Source organism: Grampus griseus (assembly GCF_964374135.1).
Source record: "Grampus griseus genome assembly, chromosome: 12".
Classification (NCBI taxonomy): domain Eukaryota; kingdom Metazoa; phylum Chordata; class Mammalia; order Artiodactyla; family Delphinidae; genus Grampus; species Grampus griseus.
Window position 1 is genome coordinate 23,948,371 of NC_139006.1, and position 22,663 is coordinate 23,971,033.

Consider the following 22,663-nt stretch of genomic DNA (forward strand, 5'->3'; position numbering starts at 1 on the left):
GGCGGAGCCACCGGAGCCGCGCGGCTTCTCAGGTGAGCGCTTGGTGGCCGGGGCGGGGCGGCTGGCGCCTGCAGCTCTGGCTCGGGATCTGCACAGGCTCTGCGGGCGTAGGCGGGGCGTCCCGAGGAGGCGCGGGGGCCCTGGCCAGGGTCCGGACCCCGGAACCCCGGCCTCAAGCGGGAAGGGGCTCCGGAGCTGCGGGTGAGTGGAGCTGCCCGCCCGGGGCCCGGGTTTGGGGAGCAGGAGGAAAGGGGCCGGGGCCCAGGTTCGAAACCTGGCCCCACCCCCAACCCCCTGTGTGACCTTAGGCAAGTCTCTCTCCGTCTCTGAGCCTCCGTGGCTTCAGCTATGAAATGGGGGTGGAGAGTGCGGGGAGGAACCACTGAGAGTTTGTGCAGATGGAGGTTTGGGTAATGAGCCTTCCTCTGTTTACACTCTTCTTGCCCAGGACATCGATGGCGAAACGTGAGCAGTGGGAATGCCTCTCTGTCTCAGAGACCTTGGGCAAGTCCCTTGCGCTGGCTCTCACTTTCCTCATCTACAGATTGTGTGCCTAATCTCTTTTAAGATCTCTTTAATATTTGGGTGTTATTGGTTTATATAGAGGCAAGGTAATGAATGCCTCATTCACTCCAAGTTTTCCCTTTAGGGTGTGATAAAATATCTTCTTGGAGGTTGGACTAGACCCTGGCCCGAATTCCCTTTCGTTTCCAGATTCACTGGTTCTGTTTGTTCAACGTCCCTCCTGGTAATTGGAGGAGTGATTTCATCCGAGGGTTGGTGCCACCTCTCAGCTGAGCAAGGGCAGTATTTTCACTGCCCTGAAATCAAAGAGCAGTTGCAAAGAAAAGTCTGACATTCCAGCCTTTTTGTTTGTGTTTCACTGGCAGGGAGGCAAGATGATTTCTCTCCCCCAAGCTTGGAACAGCTGAAGGAAACAACAGTACAAGATGAGAACAACAAAGGTCTACAAACTTGTCATCCACAAGAAGGGCTTTGGGGGCAGTGGTCAGTATTGATTGGTCTTAGGGGGGTTGCGTAAGTTGGCCGAGGTTCTGATGTGTCCGGTGCCTTGAAATTTTCAAACTGACTCGTGACAATCGAGGCTAAGCAGGTAGCTTAACTGAGTGAAGCAGCAAGTGATACTGTAGTGGGGAGAGTAGCAGGCCCCTTCTAGAAGCATTTGCATCCTGCATTTTAACAAACTTTGTGAATATTGCCAGCTTACTACTCTTCATTTGTTTTTGCTTTTTAAATGTTTTTATTAATGTATAGTTAATTTACAGTGTTGTGTTTCAGATATATAGCAAAGTGATTCAGATATATAGATATATATACCTATATATAGATTTTTTTTTTAGATATTCTTTTCCATTACAGGTTATTACAAGATATTGAATATAGTTCTCTGTGCTAGGTCCTTGTTGATTTGTTTGTATCTTTTTATTACTTATTTACTGTGTATGTTCTGCAAAATTCCAGTATGCACTGGTTTGGCAGATAAGAGAAACTTATGTTTAATGAAAGAAGTAGTGGATGTGCATAAGACAGGTATGATCAAAGCATGAACCTTTGCCTGGCTCTGAAGCACGGTGAGATGGGGCAGGACACAGCATCTTGTCCTGTGTTAAACATGAATCCGGGTATCAGCTCTGCCTCTAACTTTCCCTGTGACCTCAGGCAAGCCCCTAGTTTACCTTAACTACAAATTCCAGCTCTTTAGAATAATTTCTCCATTTCTCTTAGCACCTTGAGTCTATAAACCTGTAGAATAGAAAAGCACCTACTCATATGATTTTTTTTTCTTTCGTAAAGGAATAAATTTCCCTCTGTCCTAACAACCTTATTTACTTCAGAAATTAGAATTAACAACACAGTGAGTGTTTTTAAAATTGTATTTTAGTATGTATTTGCTCCTGTGTTATATATGTATAAGCCACCCAAAGGCCAGGACTGCCAAAAAGGGAAAATAATAGTTTCTATATCATAAGGTCTTACGGGAATAAAGTAAAATGATGTATGTATAGTATTTAGTAGAGTACCAGGCTCCTTCTACCTGCTTAATAAATGTAACCATTGTAATTACCAGGAAGGATATACTAAGCATTGCTATATTTAAAACACTATTTCTGCTAAAACCACAGTCTGTTGTTAACACTGTACTTTGTATGCAGCTGAAGCTGGCTAAACGTTTGTGGAGCAGAATTGAATGCACAACAGAAATAACTTTTGACAGAGGAGGGAAAGATACAAGGCTACAGTATATACAGTGTATATACAATGTATGCGAGTCTTCTTTTTCACGTGTACAAGACAAAGGTAGCTCTGTGCTGTACCCAGTCTGCTGCAGGACTATAAAGAAAAATAAATAAATAAAATACATCCAGCAATATTACTCAGTCATAAAAAAGAATGAAATACTGCCATTTGTAGCAACATGGATGGAAGTAGAGAATATTATGCTTAGTGAAATAAGTTAGACAAAGACAAATACTATATTATATCACTTATGTGTGAAATCTAAAAAATAATACAAATGAACGTACATGTAAAACAGAAACAGGGCTTCCCTGGTGGCGCAGTGGTTAAGGATCCACCTGCCAATGCAGGGAACAGGGCTTTGACCCCTGGTCCGGGAAGATCCCACATGCTGCGGTGCAACTAAGCCCATGCGCTACAACTACTGAGCCTGTGCTCTAGACCCCAAGAGCCACAACTACTGAGCCCGAGAGCCACAACTGCTGAGCCCGCGTGCCACAACTACTGAAGCCTGCACACCTAGAGCCTGTGCTCTGCAACAAGAGAAGCCAACGCGATGAGAAGCCCACGCCTGCAAGGAAGAGTAGCCCCCACTCACCACAACTAGAGAAAGCTTGCACGCAGCAACAAAGACCCAATGCAGCCATAAATAAATAAATAAATAAATTTATTAAAAAAACCAAACAGAAACAGACTCACAGACATAGAAAACAAACCTGTGGTTACTGAAGTGGGGAGGGACAATTAGGCGTATGGGATTAACAGATATAAACTACTATATATAGATAAGCAACAAGGATATACTACATAGCACAGGGAATACACTTGTTATCTTGTAATAACCTATAATGGAATATATTCTGCAAAAACACTGAATCACTAGGCTGAACAACTGAAAACTAACACAATATTGTAAATCAACTGTATTTCTATGAGTAAAGTAAAAATCAAATTTAAAAAATACATCCAAAAAAAAAAATACATCCAACAAGTATTTATTAAGTACATACCTGTACCAAACATAAAGATTTTGAATATGACAAGGTCCCTTCTCCCTACGGAGCTTTCAGCTTGATGAGACAGACATGCAAAAAGGAAATGATAAAATGGAGCAGGAAGGAATATGTGTTCAGGGAGCTTAATTCAGACTGTGGAAGTTAGGGGAAGACTTCATAGAGGATTTGGTATACATCTGTCAATGGAAACAATATACAAAAAAAGCAACTGTGGGATTAACCCAGTACTTCGCTTTCCTAGGCTGAATTTTTGTTGGGTCTGATTATATTTGAAATCTGGACATACTTATTTGTCATGGTTTTAGCATAACTGAAGGCCATGTCTTTCCCTAAAAGCTAAAACAGAAAAAAAAAAAAATCACCCTATCTTTATGATCCTGAGTTTGTTATATTTGAAAGAATTCTCCCCCACCCCCAGTGGGGGGCAGGGGTAGATAAACATATGAAATCACATTCTCCTTATATTTTAAGGGTCTCATTGGACTCTAATGTGAACTGATATATGAAGTTTTCCCCTGATCAGGTGCTGCCCTCCAAAGTCCAGGGTGTTTTCTCTGGCTTGATTTTCATGTGTGAGAGGTGGTTTGTTTAGGAACCCTGGACTAGTAACCAGTCCTGGTGTACTGTTACTAGCTATCTACCCTTTGGCAAGTTGCTTTATCTCCTAGGTCATTTCCTTGCTTCTGCTAGATCCAAATATTTATTGTGAGGGTCACATTCAGACAGTATTTTTAGAAGTTCTGCGAACACTGTAAATAGAAAGGATTTTGCTGTATGTGGGACCCCGGCTGTTTTGTTCCTGGCATATGCCAGATACATGCTATTTGAGGGAGTCAAGGATTGCCGCAGAGACCTAATTCCCAAAGAAGAAGAGTTACCCTCTCCTTGGGAGCAGTGGGCTAGTAGGAAAAGCTCTGGAGACAAAGGTCCCCGAACACCGGCCCCCTCAACTACTCACTAGCTCTGGATTCCTGTGCAAATCCTTCAGTTGAGCTAAATCTCAATTTTAAATGGAACTTCATCTTGCAAGATGGGGTCATAATACCAAATGATGGGGTTGTAAGGACCCCGTGTGAAAACATACACAGCAACCTGCTGCCCAAGTGAGTTCTTTGCTGCCTGAGATGGCTGAATTGTCTTTCAGATGATGAGCTAGTCGTGAACCCCAAAGTGTTTCCTTACATCAAGCTTGGAGACATTGTGGAGATTGCTCACCCCAACGATGAGTACAGGTGAGCTTCCGACAGGAGCAGGGAACTAACTGGGCAGCCCTCTCTTTCCAGGTGATGTTGTGTCTAAGGGGATTGAAGGGGAAGATGGCTCTTTGCCTTTGGATAAAAATGCTCCTGCCCTCCAGGATTTGATAAACCAATCATCTTTTAAAAAGTGGTCCATTCTTTTTGTTTTTAAAGCTGAGATGACAACGCTGAACAATTCTGTAGCATTTATCCATTTCCTTTAATACAAGTGCAGGGTTTGTTTTCTAAGGGAACTTTCTCCAATTGTTGTGCTGCCAGTTAGAATATGTCCAGAGTGATCTGTTTGTGTTTTGTGGGTGGTGAAGAAAGCTGGTTAGTTACTGCTGACAACATCCCTTCTCTCTGTTGCTTTTCTTTTTTTCCCCAGCCCTCTGCTTTTGCAGGTCAAGTCACTTAAGGAGGATTTGCAGAAAGGTAAAAATTCCATCTCGCTTCTCTAAGATTTTTACACTTTACTGTTTGAGAAACTGTAAGAAACCCCTCTTCACAATCTCTGGGAATGAGGGCACAGTACTTCTCTCCTTATCAAATTGTGTTCCTGCTAAAAAAAAATATTGTCAGATATCAAAATTGCCAAGGAATCTCATTTGTTAGCATCTTGAGGGCACTGAAAAAACTATATTTAGAGTCAAGAGGACGGTTAATCTGAATAGGTGAAGCTTTACACTTAAAGATTGTTGGCAAAGCATGCTTTTCTCAATATTATATTTTCTTCACAAAATATTTAAGTACCTACTTTGGGTTGGGGCAGGGGAGGAACATATATTGTTGATTACCTGCCACTTGTGCAAGGCACTGTGCTGGGAGCTGTTTGTCATTTTTTTTTAAAAATTAATTTTTTTTTTTTTGCTGTGTTGGGTCATCGTTTCTGTGCGAGGGCTTTCTCTAGTTGTGGCAAGCGGGGGCCACTCCTCATCGCGGTGCGCGGGCCTCTCACTATTGCGGCCTCTCTTGTTGCGGAGCACAGGCTCCAGACGCGCAGGCTCAGTAGTTGTGGCTCACGGGCCTAGTTGCTCCGCGGCATGTGGGATCCTCCCAGATCAGGGCTCGAACCGTGTCCCCTGCATTAGCAGGCAGATTCTCAAGCACTGCGCCACAAGGGAAACCCTGTTTGTCATTTATCTTTCTTGATTTTCCCACCAACTCTTGAGAGAGTGAGGAAGCTTTGTCTTACCGGTATGAGTGGGCTTGCCTGGAGTCAGTAAGTGAAGGAGCCAGAGCAGTGATTCTACTTATTCATTCTGGATCCAAATCCTTTCTTTTTTCCTCTAATGACTATACCGTACTGATCAAGGAACTAAAATGTTTATTGATAGCTAATAAAGTATTTCCTTAACTGGCACTTAAAAGAAAAGGAAAAACTTTTAATTTGCTCTAAAGGATTTTGGTGTCAACCACTTCTTTTGTTATTTTTTAACTTGTTGGGAAAACAGTCAGTAAAATCTAGACCCTGAGTGTCCTTCTTACTCTTACCTCATCTCCTGCCACCTGTTAAGTTTCCTACTTACCAGACTTAAGGGCTCATTGAAAAGTTTATTTCTTCCTTAACTACCCCTGCTACTTTCATTCCAAAAGAATGATTTCCTCTTCTGAATTTTCACAACCCTTCGAACTTTCTTATGTTGCTTCTTAATTTCTTTCCTTTCTCTCTCTCTGTCTGTCTCTATCTCTGTCTCTTTGTATTATTTGTTTGTCTCTCTCATTTTTTAATTGCTTGGGTTCAGGTCTTATTTCACCTGAAAAGCAGAGAACTCTCTAAGTTTTAAGCTGTTGAAGGCTGACAACATGTCTTGCCCTTGGCAAAGGATGTTGTTTGTTGAATGTCTGAGTAGTTATGGATTCAAATATATTTACCTGATCCAGGTTCCTTCTCCCGTTTCAGAAACTATCAGTGTGGACCAGACGGTGACTCAAGTGTTTCGGCTAAGACCTTATCAAGATGTGTATGTGAATGTCGTAGACCCTAAGGTGTGTCTTTGTTCTGGATTTGAATATCTTTTGAGGAATGATTAACACCCTTCCTCAAGATTAGGTCTCTAAGGAAATAATGAGTTACTTAAGTATAGTGTTAGGCTATTAAATATGTGGTCATACATAGGTCATTTAGATTATAGGTAGAATGTAGGTTGCATTTAAAATCCTCACCCCTTTTTAAAAATCTTGTCCTAAAAAGATTCTGTATGTGTATGTGTGTTTGTGAAGCTAAATGTAAAATTTTCTATAAAAATACTAACATTTCTTTATGTGTTCTTTTTTTTCTTTGAGAAATGATGCTATAAAATTAAGAGGTAAAAATCATTGTCCAAAAGATATTGTTGACATTATCTAGGGAAATAAAGCCCACAGTTCAATGTCGTGTTTGTGTGCCAGAATCAAGACTAAAACACAGAATCACTACTCTGGTGCCCTTTGCACTTAACCACACATGATACAGCAGCTATAGTATCTGTTGGAGACTTACCTGTCCTCCAAAGCCTTCTTGGGCAGGGTAAAATTCTGTTTGTCAGGGTTCTACTACTGAATGGTCTTCCAGTAGTTGTCCTTTTGTCAAAAGGTTTCTCCATGGTGAGTGAGTGTTATCTTAGACTATAAAGTATGGCAGAGAAAAGCAGAGACATATATTTGATTATCCCTTTTAGGATGTGACCCTTGACCTAGTGGAATTAACCTTTAAGGATCAATATATTGGCCGTGGGGATATGTGGCGACTGAAGAAAAGTTTGGTAAGATATTATTTTTTAAAAAGTGTGTTACTTTTTCCATTATGTTAATAATCCATGTCACCAGGGAGATGTAGATCTGGTATGGAGAAGAGTATAAAATCCTTTCTGATTCCAGCATCACAGACAATTACTGTAAACATGTTGTATGTCTCCTCCCATTCTCTTTTCATGGTTTTTATAAGCTTTGTTTTGCTTGTTTGTTATCAGAGAGTTTTAACTCTGCATTTTTGGTTTGAATGGGGAGAGTGTAATATTATTTTACATTTGAACTTTGGTTTTCAGATTTTCACTTGATCTCTTTTGCTCCTCGCATCTCCTCTTGTGGACAGGCATTTATTATCCTGAATTTATAGATGTGAAAACTGAGATTGAGGAGTTAAGATGAGAAAGCTAGTAAGCAATTGACTCTGGGCTGGAACCCAGATCTTTTTAATTTTTTTTTAACATTTTAAAAACTAATTTATTTATTTTGTTTATTTATCTTTGGCTGCATTGGGTCTTCGTTGCTGCACGCGGGCTTTCTCTAGTCGCGGCAAGCAGGGGCTACTTTTCATTGCGGTGTGCGGGCTTCTCATTGCGGTGGCTTCTTTTGTTGTGGAGCATGGGCTCGAAGCGTGTGGGCTTCAGTAGTTGTGGCACACAGGCTCAGTAGTTGTGGCTTGCGGGCTCTAGAGCGCAGGTTCAGTAGTTGTGGTGCACAGGCTCTTCCCGTACCAGGGCTCGAATCCGTGTCCCCTGCATTGGCAGGCAGATTCTTAACCACTGCGCCACCAGGGAAGTCCCTGGAACCCAGATCTTGTTCCTTCCAGGTTAGACTGCTTTTTTGCTTTACCCTCCTTCCATTTTCCTTGTGTATTTATTTATTTATTTATTTATTTGCGGTACGCGGGCCTCTCACTGTTGTGGCCTCTCCCGTTGTGGAGCACAGGCTTCAGCGGCCATGGCTCACGGGCCTAGCCACTCCGCGCATGTGGGATCTTCCCGGACCGGGGCACAAACCCGGGTCCCCTGCATCGGCAGGCGGACTCTCAACCACTGCGCCACCAGGGAAGCCCTTGTTTATTTATTTTTAATGGACATTTTCCGCTGAACATGATCAGTTCATCAGAATTGTGAGCTGCTGCTGAAAATCCTCCTTTTGGACTTTTTGGCTATTATGAAACAACAAATCATAGGTAGAATGTCCATACAGTGTATATTTTCAGAAAGAGATATCTTTGCTCATGTTTTATTTGGTGGGAGAAGGTTCCATTTTCTAAACTGAGAAATAAATGTTCCATATGTAAATGTACATATGTATGCAAGTGTGTGTGAACATAAGTATATTACTGAAGCTGGCCACTTATTATCCACTTGGTCTTTACTATTGTCTATACTTGCCAAACCCGTGAGAACCTACTGTTATACCTGCCCCAACACGTTTTCCTATGGGATAAATCTGTTACTCCCATGTTAATTGAACTTTGGGTTAATAGAAGAGATTCGAAAGCCAGGAGATGTTCTTTGTGACCTTTCATGGCCTTGATGTATTGTTGAATCTCTCTCTCTCTCTTTTCCCTTAGGTCAGCACATGTGCCTATATCACTCAGAAGGTGGAATTCGCTGGCATCAGGTAGATACTATGTCACTCTTGATTTATTAGCTTGTAACTGGGAATAGCATGTAGTGCAGTAACTGCTACATACAACCTTTGAGGCATGAGGACATCCTTATAATAAAATACACAATCGCTTAAAACGTTAGATTGTGGTAGCTAAAACAATCCAAAAGACCCCGAAATGCACTATATAGTAGTTTTAAGATGGGTGGATGTTGCTGAAGCCGCCTTGTATTCTGAACAAAGGAGGGATAGACTCACAAGTTTAGAACTGGAAAAAGCCTTAGATGAACATATTTCATCAAACTTTCTTGTTTTACAGTCTAAGAAACAGGTTTGGAGACATAAAATGACTAGCACAATAGTTCCTGACTTGCTGCCTTTTTAGAGATATCACACTGCTCTTGATTTATTAAAATGATTTCTGTATTTCAGTTTGTGGAGAAGAGAGAAAAGGGGACTTTTTGAAACCCCCTCTAAATTCAAAAATCAAAATATCCACATAGTGAAGGCTTAACAGCACCAAAAAAGTGTGTTAGAAATATGTCCTTTTCCCTAGAGGAAACTGTGTCTTTCTTGAAATTTACTGTATATACTCAAGCATATTTACATCTGGTTGACTCACTTTTAATGTGAGATTGACCACTGGATTCTGGTGATGCAGCCTGGTCCCCTGTTATGAAATTCCCCATCAGGTTTTCACAGAATGGTTTCATCTGTTGATGATTATTGCAAGATGGTGATTTTCTAATTCAGCCATTCCTCCTACCTTTATTGTCCAGAATCCTTTTGTAAAGACCTTTCACCAGCAATGAGGGCTATTTGGTTAGTCTGAATTACTGATCCTGAAAGAAAGAAAGGATAAAAGATTCATTTTTTTCTTTCCGAAAGGGGATGTTTTAGAAGTTGTTATAAGGTCAAAAATTCTTTGAAAAAATTTTAGCAACTAAAGCACAGTTCAAGAAGTGATGAAGTCTCAAGCAGAACAAGAAATGCAACCTATTTATGCCATCAAATACAAGCTGGTCTCTCCCAGGTGGTGGGCCAGGAGTCAGGAAACCTGTATTCCATCCTGCAGCACCAGTGGTTAGCAGGGTGATGCTGTACAGCTCAGGGAGTCTCTGCATCTGTTCCTCTGCAAAATGAAGTGGTAGGTTTAGGATCTTTTTCTGTAAAGGACCAGATAGTAAATATTTTAGACTTTGGGCCACGTGAGTCTCAGGTCTCTGTTGCAATTTTTTTTTTTTTTTTAACATTTAAAAATGTAAAATCTACTCTTAGCTGTGGGCCATACGAAAACAGGAGATGGGCTGGATTTGGTCTGCAGGCTACAGTTTGATGAGTCCTGGTTTAGAAACCCTCTCAGAATCCCTTTCATAATTAAATTCCTTGTTTCTCCATGTAAGTGCCTTCATACACCCTGACATAATGTCAGTTTTAGACTTTTCAAGATCTGTCCTAATATTTTGCTCATTCATGGTTAAATGTAAACCACAAAATCTTCTATCATTTTTCCAAAAAATTTATAGTCTTTCTACATTGAATCAAAAGTCACTTTCTTTTCCAAAAAAAAAAAAAGTGTTCTGGGCCTCATATGAGAAAATAAAATCAAATCATAATAAATTATTAGAGAATTTCCCTGTAATTTAGCCTTTTAATCTGGTAATTTAGTCAACAGTTAAGGACGTAGTTTTATTACCTTGAGACCCTACCTTTGAAATGTTATTTTTCCTTAAAAGTAAACATTTTGTTTTGCTCTCAGTAAATTCACAATGTATTCTTTAAAAAAAAAAACAAAAAAACTTCAAAATCAGTATTTTAAAAAATTGAAGAAAAATTTTAAAGAAAAATATTGCACTAAAATCTATCTCCTAACAGCACTCTGCTTTTTTAAAATATTGAACTTAGATGAAATAAGTCAGACGGAGAAAGACAAATACTGTGTGATATCACTTATATGAGGAATCTAAAAAATACAACAAACTAGTGAATATAACAAAAAGGAAGCAGACTCACAGGTATAGAGAACAAACTAGTGGTTACCAGTGAGGAGAGGGAAGTGGGGAAGGGCATTATAGGCTGGGGGGGAGTGGGAGGTACAAACTATTAGGTGTAAAATAAGCTACAAGGATATATCATACAACGGGGGGAATATAGCCAATATTTTATAATAACTATAAATGGAGTATAACCTTTAAAAATTGTGAATCAGTATACTATATACCTGTAACATATAGTATTGTACAGCAACTATACTTCAGTAAAAAAATAAATATCTTTTAAAAATTGAACTTAGAAACCTAGTCTATTTGATCTTATTGTGAAGAGATACCATTTTCCCAGATATAATTTTGGAGATTACTGACTAGCTGCCTACTTTTTTTAACTTAAAAAAAATTTTTTTTGTTGTTTTTTTCTAACTCACATGCCAGAGGGAGCAACACTGAATAATTTCTGGCCCTGACTTCCCAGCTGTCCTGGGGCAGACAGATCTGTTTGAGAGTCATACTTAAAGCCCATTGGAACATCCAGTTTGGGTGTTTTCCTGCTAGATCTGCCCCACTGCAGAGGATCTTCTGGGATCTTCTCTGACTTGAGCTCTGATTCTATGGTGTCAAGTCTCAACACACCTGTCCTGATTATAGAATTAATACTGTCAAGTACCACTTGTTCAGCACATGCTATGTGTCAGGCCTATGCTAAGTATTTTTACATACAGTGCTTGCTCATTGTAGACAATATGAAAAACAGAATAAAGAAGCAGGGGGAAAAGACATAATATTACATTACTGAATATTGACATAAAAATTTTTCAGCAAAATGGCCTTCATTGAATAGGGACCCTGTCCCTTTGTGCCCCCTGACTTCTTTCTTATCTTCTAATTTGATACTGCAGTGGATCTTGTTTTTTTTGAAACTCATTGACTCAAAGCTGGGGTTAGCAAATTTGTTCATCAGTGCCTCTTAACTGTTTTTGTGACGTGTGCCCTTTTGAGGTTTGCCAGAAGGTACAATTCTGTGCTCAGGAAAGTTTGCATCATTTCAGAAGGTTCGTGGGTTCCCCGAAGCCCTTCCTTAGACCCACATGTTGTCTGCAGACCCCCAAATTAAGAGCTCCTGTTGTACAGATTCAGCGTACTCTGAGAATTCTTTATGTTGTGTAATCTGTTCATGGCCCTCTGGAAATCTGTAACTGGCCAGGTCATTTGGGTGTAAATGATAGAGTAGAGAGAGACACCCCAAAGGCACCCCTGTTTCTTCTCGGTTTATGTAGGACTCGTAATAACGCGTGTGCCTCTCCTTTCAGGGCGCAGGCCGGGGAGCTGTGGGTCAAGAATGAGAAGGTCATGTGTGGTTATATAAGCGAAGATACCAGGGTAAGGGTGATAAAGTGCTTTTTTCGGTTTGTTTCCCCGTGGTATTATGTCTATAAGTTGTGAAATCAAAAAACAAAACAGAAACCAGCAAAAACTTGATCTCATGATCAAGCTGGTGACCAGCTACTATCTGCTCAGCTGGATAATATTGTAATATAGTTGGGGACTCCTGAAATTCTAGTGTTTTACAGTTGGATCTCTCCAGTTTGGGGTTGATCTTCATTTTCTTCCGTTTAATATCAGATGTAGAGATGGAACATCTAGCTTGCAGGTTTCTGTGCCCACTAATACATAGCGAAAGTTAAATTCAGTAAAAGATTGTGTTGGTAAACACGAAGAAAGACCTTTGCCAAGGAATCTCCTCCTGTGACTCTGTTCCAGTTGGAAAAATCCAAACTGAACAGCTGTGAACGTTACCCACGCTGGTGAAAGCACCTGTCTTCTCTTCCGTGTTCCTATCCCCCAGCCTCCCTTTGGTTCTCAACCCAGGGGTGATCCTGCCTCCCCAGGGGTCTTTTGACAAAGTCTGGAGACATCTTTGGTCGTCACAACTGGGGTTATGTGGAGGATGCTGCTGAACGCACTACAGTGTAAAGGACAGCCCTCCAGAACAAAGGGTCACCTGGGCCCCAAGGGCAGTAACATTGTGCGGAACTGTCCTGTGCATTGTGGGGTGTTCAGCATCCCTGGCTTCTACTCACTAAGTGCTAGTAGCGCCCATCCCCACCCCCTGCAAGTCATAACCACCAGAAATGTCGCCAGACATTACCAGATGTCCCCTGGGCAAGCAAAATAGTTGAGAACTTGGGGCCATTTTTAGAGGTAACCACTATCTGAATTTTATTTTTGTAATTCCCTTGTTTACATAGTGATAATACATATGTATTTTACCCTACGCAGTATATTATTTGTTTTGCTCACGTTTAAGTTTTATTAAAGTGGATTAAAATGTATTCTCTTCCCCCCCCCCCCACTTTAGCTATCTCGTTTGTACTCACTATATTTTTCATCATTGATTAGGAGTATATTTGTTGGGTCATAGGTTCTACTCTGTAAGGTAATGCCAAATTATTTTTCAAACTCTTTGGACCATTTTAAACTCCTAGTAGCCATATATAAAATCTTGTTTTTCACTTTTTACAACACCAGGTCTTAGATTTTGAAAGTTTTTGCCACTCTACTGGGCATACATTGGTATTTTACAGTGATCTTTCCCCCAGTTTTCTGGGAATTGACTCTTAAGTATGGCTTATAAAGACCATGATAAGTTGGCACATGCTTACCCACTGAGCGGCTTGTGGGATCTTAGTCCCCTGACCAGGGATTGAACCCTGGGGCCATGGCGGTGAGAGCGCCAAGTCCTAGCCACTGGACCGCCAGGGAATTCCCCATTGAAGGATTTTAAGTGGGGGAATGATACCTGAATTACGCTTTTAAGAGATCACTTATTCATTCAGTTGGATTTTGTTGAACAAAACTCCCAAAGTGGGCTTCCCTGGTGGCGCAGTGGTTAAAGAATCCTCCTGCCAATGCAGGGGACACGGGTTTGAGCCCTGGTCCGGGAAGATCCCACATGCTGCGAAGCAACTAAGCCCGTGTACCACAAGTACTGAGCCTGCACTCTGGAGCCCGCAAGCCACAACTACTAAGCCCGCGCTCTGCAACAAGAAAAGCCACCGCAATGAGAAGCCCGAGCACCGCAACGAAGAGTAGCCCTCACTCGCCACAACTAGAGGAAGCCTGCATGCAGCAGCGAAGACCCAATGCAGCCAAAAATAAATAAATTTATTTTAAAAAATAATACTGTATAAAAAAAATAAACTCCCAGAGTTACGGTGGCAAATTGATACTTAAAGGTCAGCTTTATTCTCTCATATAAAAGAAGTCCATGGGTAGGCAAATTATGGCTGGTGTGACAGCGTCACAGTTACTGGTGGTCTAAGGCCCCTTCTGCCTTCCTTTTCTGCCTATCAGGATTGGGCTTCCGTGGTCTGGCTGGAGCTGCTGTGACCACATCCATATGCCAGGCAGAGGAGGGAAGAAGGGAAGAAAGACAACAACGGGGCACGCTCCAGCCGAGTCAGCTTCCTTTCAGGACACACTTCCATTTATACCTTACTGACCAGGGTTGAGTCATGTGGAACTGCTCAGCATGCCTGGAGGTCTGGTCTCTTGGCGGGTCCCTTGCCTCCCAGAATAGAATCAGCTTCCTCTGACTTAGAAAGGAAGGATGTTGGCTAGGCGTCCACAGTACCCGCTGCAGCCCCTCTGGCTCTGGAGCAGAGAGTTGATTGTCGGGGCAAGAGTGGAAGCAGAGAGATGAGTTAGGAAGTTAGAAGGTGGTGGCGTGGGCTAGGCTGGGCACTGGAGCAGGGGAGAGATGGGCAGATTGGTGAAACATTCTGAGGTCGAGTCCACAGAACTTGCTAATGTGTTGGGTGTGAAGAGTGAAGAAAGGAATAATTGAGCAGCTGGTGGAGAGATGGCGGTGCCATTTATCATATGGAGAAGGCCAGGGAGGAGTCATTCAGGGGAACTTCAGTTTGTGAGATGTCTGGACAGCCGAGTGGAAAAATCAGGGGAGGCAGTTGAGTCTGGAGCTAATCTGTCACTTCTCCCATGTAGCCCCCCATCCCATCCAGCCACGGGAACCGCTCACCATCCCTCCAACATGGCAGCGTGCTCTCTTGCCTCCGTGTCTTTTTGCGTGCTGCTCTCTCCCGCCTGCGGTGCTTGCTCCTCGCCTTCCCCCTTTCCCAAGCCTCTCATCCATCCCTCAGCACTAGTCTCAGGCTTCCCTGCTCCTGGAAAGCCTCCCTGGATGCACCAGGCTGGAAGTGCCCCCGTGGCACCTGGGACATATATCTATATCAGCACTTGTCACACTCCGGTGAATGCGTTTCTTACCTGCCTTGCCACCAGACTGCAAGCGCTTTGAGGGCAAGGACTGTGTCTTTTACCTTTATATCCCAAAGTTGTCTGGCATACCTCCTGGCACTTAATGTCCCAAGGCTCTTTTACTTGAGATAATCTTTATAATCAGTTCAATTACCTGGCACACAAAAGATTCGAAGGAGCAAATGTAAAAGGAAAGGGAGTATTGATGCCTGCAACTTACACATTTTATACATTTTGCTTTCCCACCAAAGCTCTTTAAAGTCTGCTGGAGGAGGGAAGGGCTGGGTAAAGAAAGGGCTTTGTGGTAAAGCACACAGGCCAGGGAAACCACTAGGGCTTTTCCTGGAGGCATTCTGGGTATGGAGAGGGGTATGATGTGGATTAGTTATTAGATCAACAACTCATCAACTGGTGCATCTTAGCCCAAGTTCTCCTTCTGTAATGAGGTCTCATCGACTTTCCCAGTAGATTCACTGCCCCTTCTCCAACGTTTCTTGTGGGAAGCTTCAAGGAATGTTTGTATATAGTTGCAGTGTTTTGCATGTCTTTATCCTCTGCCGTGAGCTCCTAGAGGGTAGGGACAGAATCTTCCCCTCATGGCCTGTGATGCCAGGGATGGAGCTTGCTTTTAGAAGTTCCATGTCTCACAATTAAGAGAAATCTTCCAGCATTGCTTTTTTTTTTTTTTTTTGTAAAAAACATGTACAATTTAGCTTTTTTTTTTTTTTTCTGGGCTGTGCTACGCAGCTTACAGCATCTTAGTTCCCTGACCAGGGATTGAACCCGGGCCCCAGCAATGAAAGCACCTTGTCCTAACCACTGGACTGCCAGGGAAGTCCTAAAATATAGCATCTTATCCATTTTTAAATATACAGTTCAGCAGTTTTAAGTATATTTACATCATTGTGAAACAGATCTGCAGAACTTTTTCATTTTGCAGAACTGAAATTCTATCCATCATTGCTTTTTAATGCAATTATGTCTTTGTTTCTTTCAGGTGGTATTCCGTTCTACGTCAGCTATGGTTTACATATTTATTCAGATGAGCTGTGAAATGTGGGATTTTGATATTTATGGTACTGTTCCTAAGTGCGGGTCATAACTGCTAATGGGGAGAAGTTTCTGGTTTCCCCCAAGTTGGTATCATTTACAGCAATCTCTTAGCATTCTCTGAAGATATGTCCTGAGATCTTAACAAATCCTCAAATGCTAAAATAGATAAATATTTTATATATCTAGTGAATTGCATGAAATGTAGTAAAGCATTAATGAAAAATCTGAATTCTCAGATCTTCAATTATTCTATAAGCATAGATCAAAAGTCATAGAGGGAGTGACTCTATGGCCAGGAACCAGCACTTCTTTGATATCTTTCATCTTATGTCCTATCACTCACAGAAATCACCAAGTTTGTCTCATTTTATTAGAATTACTACACAATAAGTGGAGTACAGTAAAGCTGCTATGAGGTGTGGACACTGTGCCCGACACACCAGCCTCATGGTGCATGCAGTTCTAATTTGTGTTTAGCAAAATTACAAATTAATTTTTGATGTAGGGCATCTTGGATACTCAAGAACAGCAGAAACTGCAAATGGTAATTTAGTGAAGGCCCAGGGGCTACCAGATCACCTTCAAACAAACTGGAAGCGTCACTGTGAGAATAATTATATTTAAAAGTTAGACGGTTCTCTCATTTTGAAGATACACTGTCTTTTTCAATCATCAAAGCTTTTCAATCTTGTATTTTACCTTGAAGCTATGACCTCTTACTGAGTGAGGTAAATATTAAATTTGGCTCCATAGAAAGTCTAGGTTGAAAATGCTTTTAGGATGTAGCAGTACCACCTTCTCTTTGACTAGTCCTATTCCTGTTAATTTACTGAGAGAAGAAAATGTAAGCAAGAAATAAAGATAATTCCCACCTTCTTTCTATTGTTTCTTTTCAGGGGATCTGTATTTTGAGAAAGCTGTGAATGGTTTCCTTGCTGATCTCTTTACCAAATGGAAGGTACGTTTCTTCTCATGCACTAAATCTCATTGCGTAAACATTATTCAATTCAGATTTTAAAAACTTACTCTTTCTATTAAGCTGAATTTAATTGAGGTACCTTAGCTAAAGTCTAAATTGATAAGACTCTAGATTTAAATTACCTTCATCACCTCAACATGGTCAAGTATATTTATGAAGAACACACAGCTAACATCATACTCAATGGTGAAAGACCGAAAATGTTCCACCTTAAGAATATCAGGAACAAGATAAGGATGTTTGCTTTCACCACTGGTATTCATCCTTTTACTGAAAATTCTAGCCAAAGCAAGTAGGAAAGAAAAAAGGAAGAAAAAAGAAAGAAAGGAAGGAAGGGAGGGAGGGAGGGAGGAAGGAGGGAAAGAGGAAAGAAGGAAAGGAGGAAAGGAAGAAAGAAAAGAGAAAAGAAATAGCATCCATATTGATTGGAAGAGCAAAAGCAAAACTATCTTTCTTCACAGATGATATCCTGTATGTAGAAAACCCCCAAATATCCATAAAAAAACAAAAACAAAAACTATTAGAGCTAATAAATTCAGCAGAGTTGCAGGATACAAAATCAACACATAAGATCATTTGTGTTTCATCAGCAGTGAACAATCTGATCAGGAAATTAAAACAAGGAATAAAAAATTTTAAAGGGAATTAAATTAAAAAACAATTCCATTTACAAGAACATCAGAGAGAATAAAATACTTTGGAATAATTTACCCAAGGAAGGGCAAGGTTTATGCACTAAAATCTATAAAACATAGCTGAAAGAAATGAATGAAGACCTAAATAAATGAAAAATAACTCGTGTTCATGGATTAGAAGACTTAATATTGTTAAAATATTCTAAAATTTATGTGGAATTGCAAGGGATCCTAAAGAGCCAAAACAATCTTGAAAAAGAAGAAGAAAGTTGGAGGACTCTCACTTTCTAATTTCAAAGCTTATTACAAAGCCACAGTAGTCAAAACAGTGTGGTACTGGCATAAAGGTATCTATGTAAATCAATGGAATAGAATTGAGAGTACAAAAATCAACCCATACATCTATGGTCAGTTGATTTTAGATGAGAATGTGCAGTCCACTCAATGAGGGAAATAATAGCTTCTTCCACAAATGGATTCAAGACAATTGAATATCCATATGCCAAAGAATGAATTTTGAGTCTTACCTCACATGATATACAAAAATTAACTCAAAGTGAATCAGAGACCTAAATATAAGAGCACATACCAGGTATTGTGGGAAGTGTTTTACCCTCCTTATCTCACTTCATCCTCTTGTCACTCTTACACAGGTAGGGAAAGTACAGCTGAAAGAGGTTAGGTAACTTGCCTGTGATCGATAGCCCGAAAAAGCAGAGCGAGGATTCTAATCCAGTTCCATCCATTCATCCAGTGCTCACCTGAGGTCGTAACTCCTGGGCCGTCCTGTTTGTTTCTGTAATCCTGAGTCACGTCACCACTGTTGTATGTTACCTCCTCCATTAAACATGAGTTGAGAGGCTCTCATGCCCACACCAGCCCACTGTCAGGCACTTTTCCTGTGTAAAACTTACACCAAAATCAGATGAGTTTGGAGCTGTGTTTGGAGCACTAGGCATCCAATAAATTAGTTGATGGCTAGTGAAGGTCTGCTCTTGGTACTGTGGCTTGTATTTAGGAATTTCTGTCTACTTGAGAGATATCGGTGGAAGAATATAAGGTGACATGTTATGTTCATTATGTTGTTTTATACGGTGAATGCTGAATTGTGTGGTTAGTAAGATCAGTTCGAGATGGGGTTGGTCAGTATAGGCTGTTGTCTTCAAAGACCCAGGAGGAACTGAAACTGAGCTTTCTGGCTCACTGGTGCAAGCCAAATTTCATGCCGTCTGTAAACACCCTACTTGTAGAATGTTGAACTCCAGACTGCATGGAAATGTGTATTCTCACTCGTCCCCATCGCAGTCCAAAGGTAATTACCTTGGTTTCAACCTGTGCATCTTGAGCAGCACCCAGTCCTCGTCCTATGGCCCTGGCAGTAGGTGGGAGTGTCTGGTGCTTACATCCACCACCATGGGTTCCATTCTTCCCTAAACCACAGTCCTGAAGAAATTAAAAAACACCATGAAGCAGGTACAAATACCATGATCCTCTGACAATGGGCTGATCTATTTTATGCCAAATCAAGAGCTGGGAGACAGCACCCCCAACTTATTGGTGATTTGCAGGGTTTTGTTTGTTTTAATGGCCGTGCTGTGCGACATTCAGGATCTTAGTTCCCTGACCAGGGATGGAACCCACGCCCCCAGCAGTGGAAGCATGGAGTCTTAACCACTGGACCTCCAGGGAAGTCCCGTGATTTGCAGTTTTCAAAACACCTTCCACATTCCTAGGACTTTAGATAACTTGCCCAAGGTCATGTAGTGGTAGTTTCAGAGGCAGGAGTCAGTCCCAGCCTTCTGACTCTGGCAGAGCTGTGTCTACTGCATTACGCAGTCTACAATTACATGATGCTACCCAATGCCTGAGCCCCCAAGCCTCCCAGAATTGAAGTAAATGGAATAAACTTGAGTCCTCTTTTTCTCTACTCATCCCTAGGAGAAGAACTGTAGTCATGAAGTGACAGTGGTCCTATTTTCTAGGACTTTCTATGATGCAAAATCTCTTGGTGCGTAAGTCTCCTACAGTTATTTTTTTGTTAAGCTTTCCACACGCCCATCCCAATTCATTCCTTATCATTTTCTTTCCTTTGGCACTGCTCCATCTGTCCCATCTTTTCTGTTAGAGGGTAGGGTAGAGTGGAAAATGACACAGTCCATTAGCAGATTCAAGGAGTCTGTGGGCTGTGATTCATCTTAAAACCAACTTAACAGATACATAAGTGTGTGTGTGTGTGTGTGTGTGTGTGTGTGTGTGTGTGTGTGTGTGTGTGTGTGTGTGTGTGTGTGTGTGTGTGTGTGTGTGTGTGAGTGATGCGACTCTTCAACCCAGAAGGGGGAAGCGGAGAAACTGAATTTCTCTTTTTAATCTGATCTGTATATGTTGTTTTCTCTATTTCAGATGAATTTCCTGAAATAAACCGAGCCTCAATTAGGCAGGATCACAAGGGGCGATTCTATGAAGACTTCTATAAGTATGTTTGGGTTGCTTTTGCCTTTTGTTTTCCCTTGGTTGTTTCTTCCCTAACTTAGAAAAAAAAAATTAACCTTTTTACTTTGGAATAATTTTAGGTTTACAGAGAAGTAGCAAAGATAGTACAGAGAGTTCCCATATACCCTTCACCCAGTTTCCTCTGTGAATATTTCCTAACCAAGGTACATCTATCAAAACTACGAGATGAGGACTGGTACATTGCTATGAACTAAATATCACACTTTTCTCAGATTCATCAGTTTTTCCGCTTATGTACCTTTTTTGTTCCAGGATCCAATGCAGGATACCACATTGCAATTAGACTTTCCAAACTTTTTATTGTGAAAAGTTTCAAACTCACAGAAAAGAATAATGAATTAATATAATGAACCCATATACCCAATTCCTGGATTAAACAGTTATTATCATGCCATATTTGTTTCATTTTTTAAAAAAAATTATTTATTTATTTTTGGCTACATTGGGTCTTCGTTGCTATGCGCGGGCTCTCTCTAGTTGCAGAGAGCGGAGGCTACTCTTCGTTGCAGTGCGCGGACTTCTCATTGCGGTGGCTTCTCTTGTTGTGGAGCACAGGCTCTAGGAGCGCTGGCTTCAGTAGTTGCAGCACGCAGGCTCAGTAGTTGTGGCTCGCAGGCTCTAGAGTGCAGGCTCAGTAGTTGTGGCACACGGGCTTAGATGCTCTGTGGCATGTGGGATCTTCCCAGACCAGGGCTCGAGCCCGTGTCCCCTGCATTGGCAGGCGGATTCTTAACCACTGCGCCACCAGGGAAGCCCCGCTTCATTTGGTTTTTGGCTACATTTTACTTAAGAGCAAACTATAGATATTAAAACATTTTGTTCCTAAAGAATAAGGGCAACCATGGACTTTCAGTGATTATGGTGTGTCACTGTAGGTTTATTAATTTCAACAAATGTACCACTCTGGTGAGGAATGTTGATAATTGGGTGAGGGGGGCATGAAACATGTGTTAAGGGAGGGAGTATATGGGAAATCTCTGTACCTTCCTCTCAATTTTGCTGTGAAATTAAAACTGCTCTAAAAAAAGTCTGAATTAAAAAAAAAAAAGCAGGAAACACTCAGGGATGCATAACTGTGTATCTGTCTCTCACAGTGACATATAATTTTAAAAATTAGAAAAAAATTAAATATCAAACAATAAAGAATTAAATTATGGTAGAATTTCAGACTGACAAAATATTATACAGCCATCCCATTAAAAATGATGTAATCCTCTTTGATAATTGTTGGATATGAGTGGTAGGTACATGCAGGCTCACAGTGCTATTTTCTCTACCAAAGTATATTTGATTTTATTAAAAACAAAAATTTAAAAAGAGGAACGTCCAATTTTAAAACAGGCTAAACTGAAAAGGGTCTGGAGAAACACATATCATAGTGTTAAAAGTACTTCCCTTTGGATTGCAAAGTCAAACCAGGGGTAAGACCCAAAACAAACAAGATGAAAAAATGGGCTTCTTGGTGGTGTATATTCACTGCGTTTGGACAAATGAATAATGACAGGTCTCCATCGTTATAGTATCTTACAGGGTATTTCCACTGCCCTAAAAATCCTCTGTTCTCCACTTACTCATTCCTTCCTCCACCCGCAACCCCTGGAACTATTGATCTTTTTACAGTCTCCATAATTTTGCCTTTTCCAGAGTGTCATATGGTTGGAATCATATAATATGTAATTTTTTCCTATTGGCTTCTTTCACTTAGTAGTATGCATTTAAGTTTCCTTCATGTCTTTTCATGGCTCGATAGCTCATTTCTCTTTAGCGTTCAATAATGGACCTTTGTCTGGCTGTACTATCCACCCCTTGAAGGAGTCTTGGTTGCTTCCAAATTTTGGCAGTTATAAATAAGGCTTCTGTAAACATCCATGTGCACGTTTTTGTGTAGACATAAGTTTTCACCTCATTTGCATAAATAACAAGGAGCACAATTGCTGGATTATATGATAAGAATTCTGTAAGAAACCACCAAACTGTCTTCCAAAATGGCTGCACCAGTTTGCATTCCCACCAGCAACAGATGAAAGTTCCTGTTGCTCCACATCCTTGTCAGCATTTGGTGTTGTCAGTGTTCTGGATTTTGGCCTTTCTAATAGGTATATAGTGTTGTCTCATTGTTGTTTTAATTTGTATTTCCCTGATGGCGTATGAGGTGGAGCATCATTTCATCTGCTTATTTGCCATCAGTCTATCTTCTTTGGAGAGGTGTCTGTTCAGGTCTGTTGCCCACTTTTTTTTTTTTTTTTTTTTTTTTGCGGTACGCGGGCCTCTCACTGTTGTGGCCTCTCCTGTTGTGGAGCGTGGGCTCTGGACGCACAGGCTCAGTGGCCATGGCTCACAGGCCCAGCCGCTCCGG

The 22,663-nt window shown here is 41.1% G+C and overlaps 1 protein-coding gene across 3 annotated transcripts in view; it reads left to right on the forward strand.

Annotated features, from left to right (window-relative positions):
* DEPDC5 (DEP domain containing 5, GATOR1 subcomplex subunit) overlaps nt 1-22,663 on the forward strand; it is a 93,308-nt gene continuing 70,645 nt past the window's right edge. For 2 of the 3 annotated variants that reach the window (XM_082667207.1, XM_082667209.1), the window contains exons 1-12: nt 68-201; nt 891-1,008; nt 4,420-4,507; nt 4,902-4,948; nt 6,417-6,502; nt 7,174-7,257; nt 8,820-8,869; nt 12,162-12,231; nt 16,127-16,205; nt 17,079-17,140; nt 19,735-19,804; nt 20,197-20,269. In XM_082667207.1, the coding sequence (XP_082523333.1) occupies nt 951-1,008; nt 4,420-4,507; nt 4,902-4,948; nt 6,417-6,502; nt 7,174-7,257; nt 8,820-8,869; nt 12,162-12,231; nt 16,127-16,205; nt 17,079-17,140; nt 19,735-19,804; nt 20,197-20,269 (767 nt within the window). In that variant the 5' untranslated portion in view covers nt 68-201; nt 891-950. Of the gene's footprint in view, nt 33-67; nt 202-890; nt 1,009-4,419; nt 4,508-4,901; nt 4,949-6,416; nt 6,503-7,173; nt 7,258-8,819; nt 8,870-12,161; nt 12,232-16,126; nt 16,206-17,078; nt 17,141-19,734; nt 19,805-20,196; nt 20,270-22,663 lie in introns of those variants that run through there. The other variant, XM_082667208.1, reaches the window with a different exon arrangement.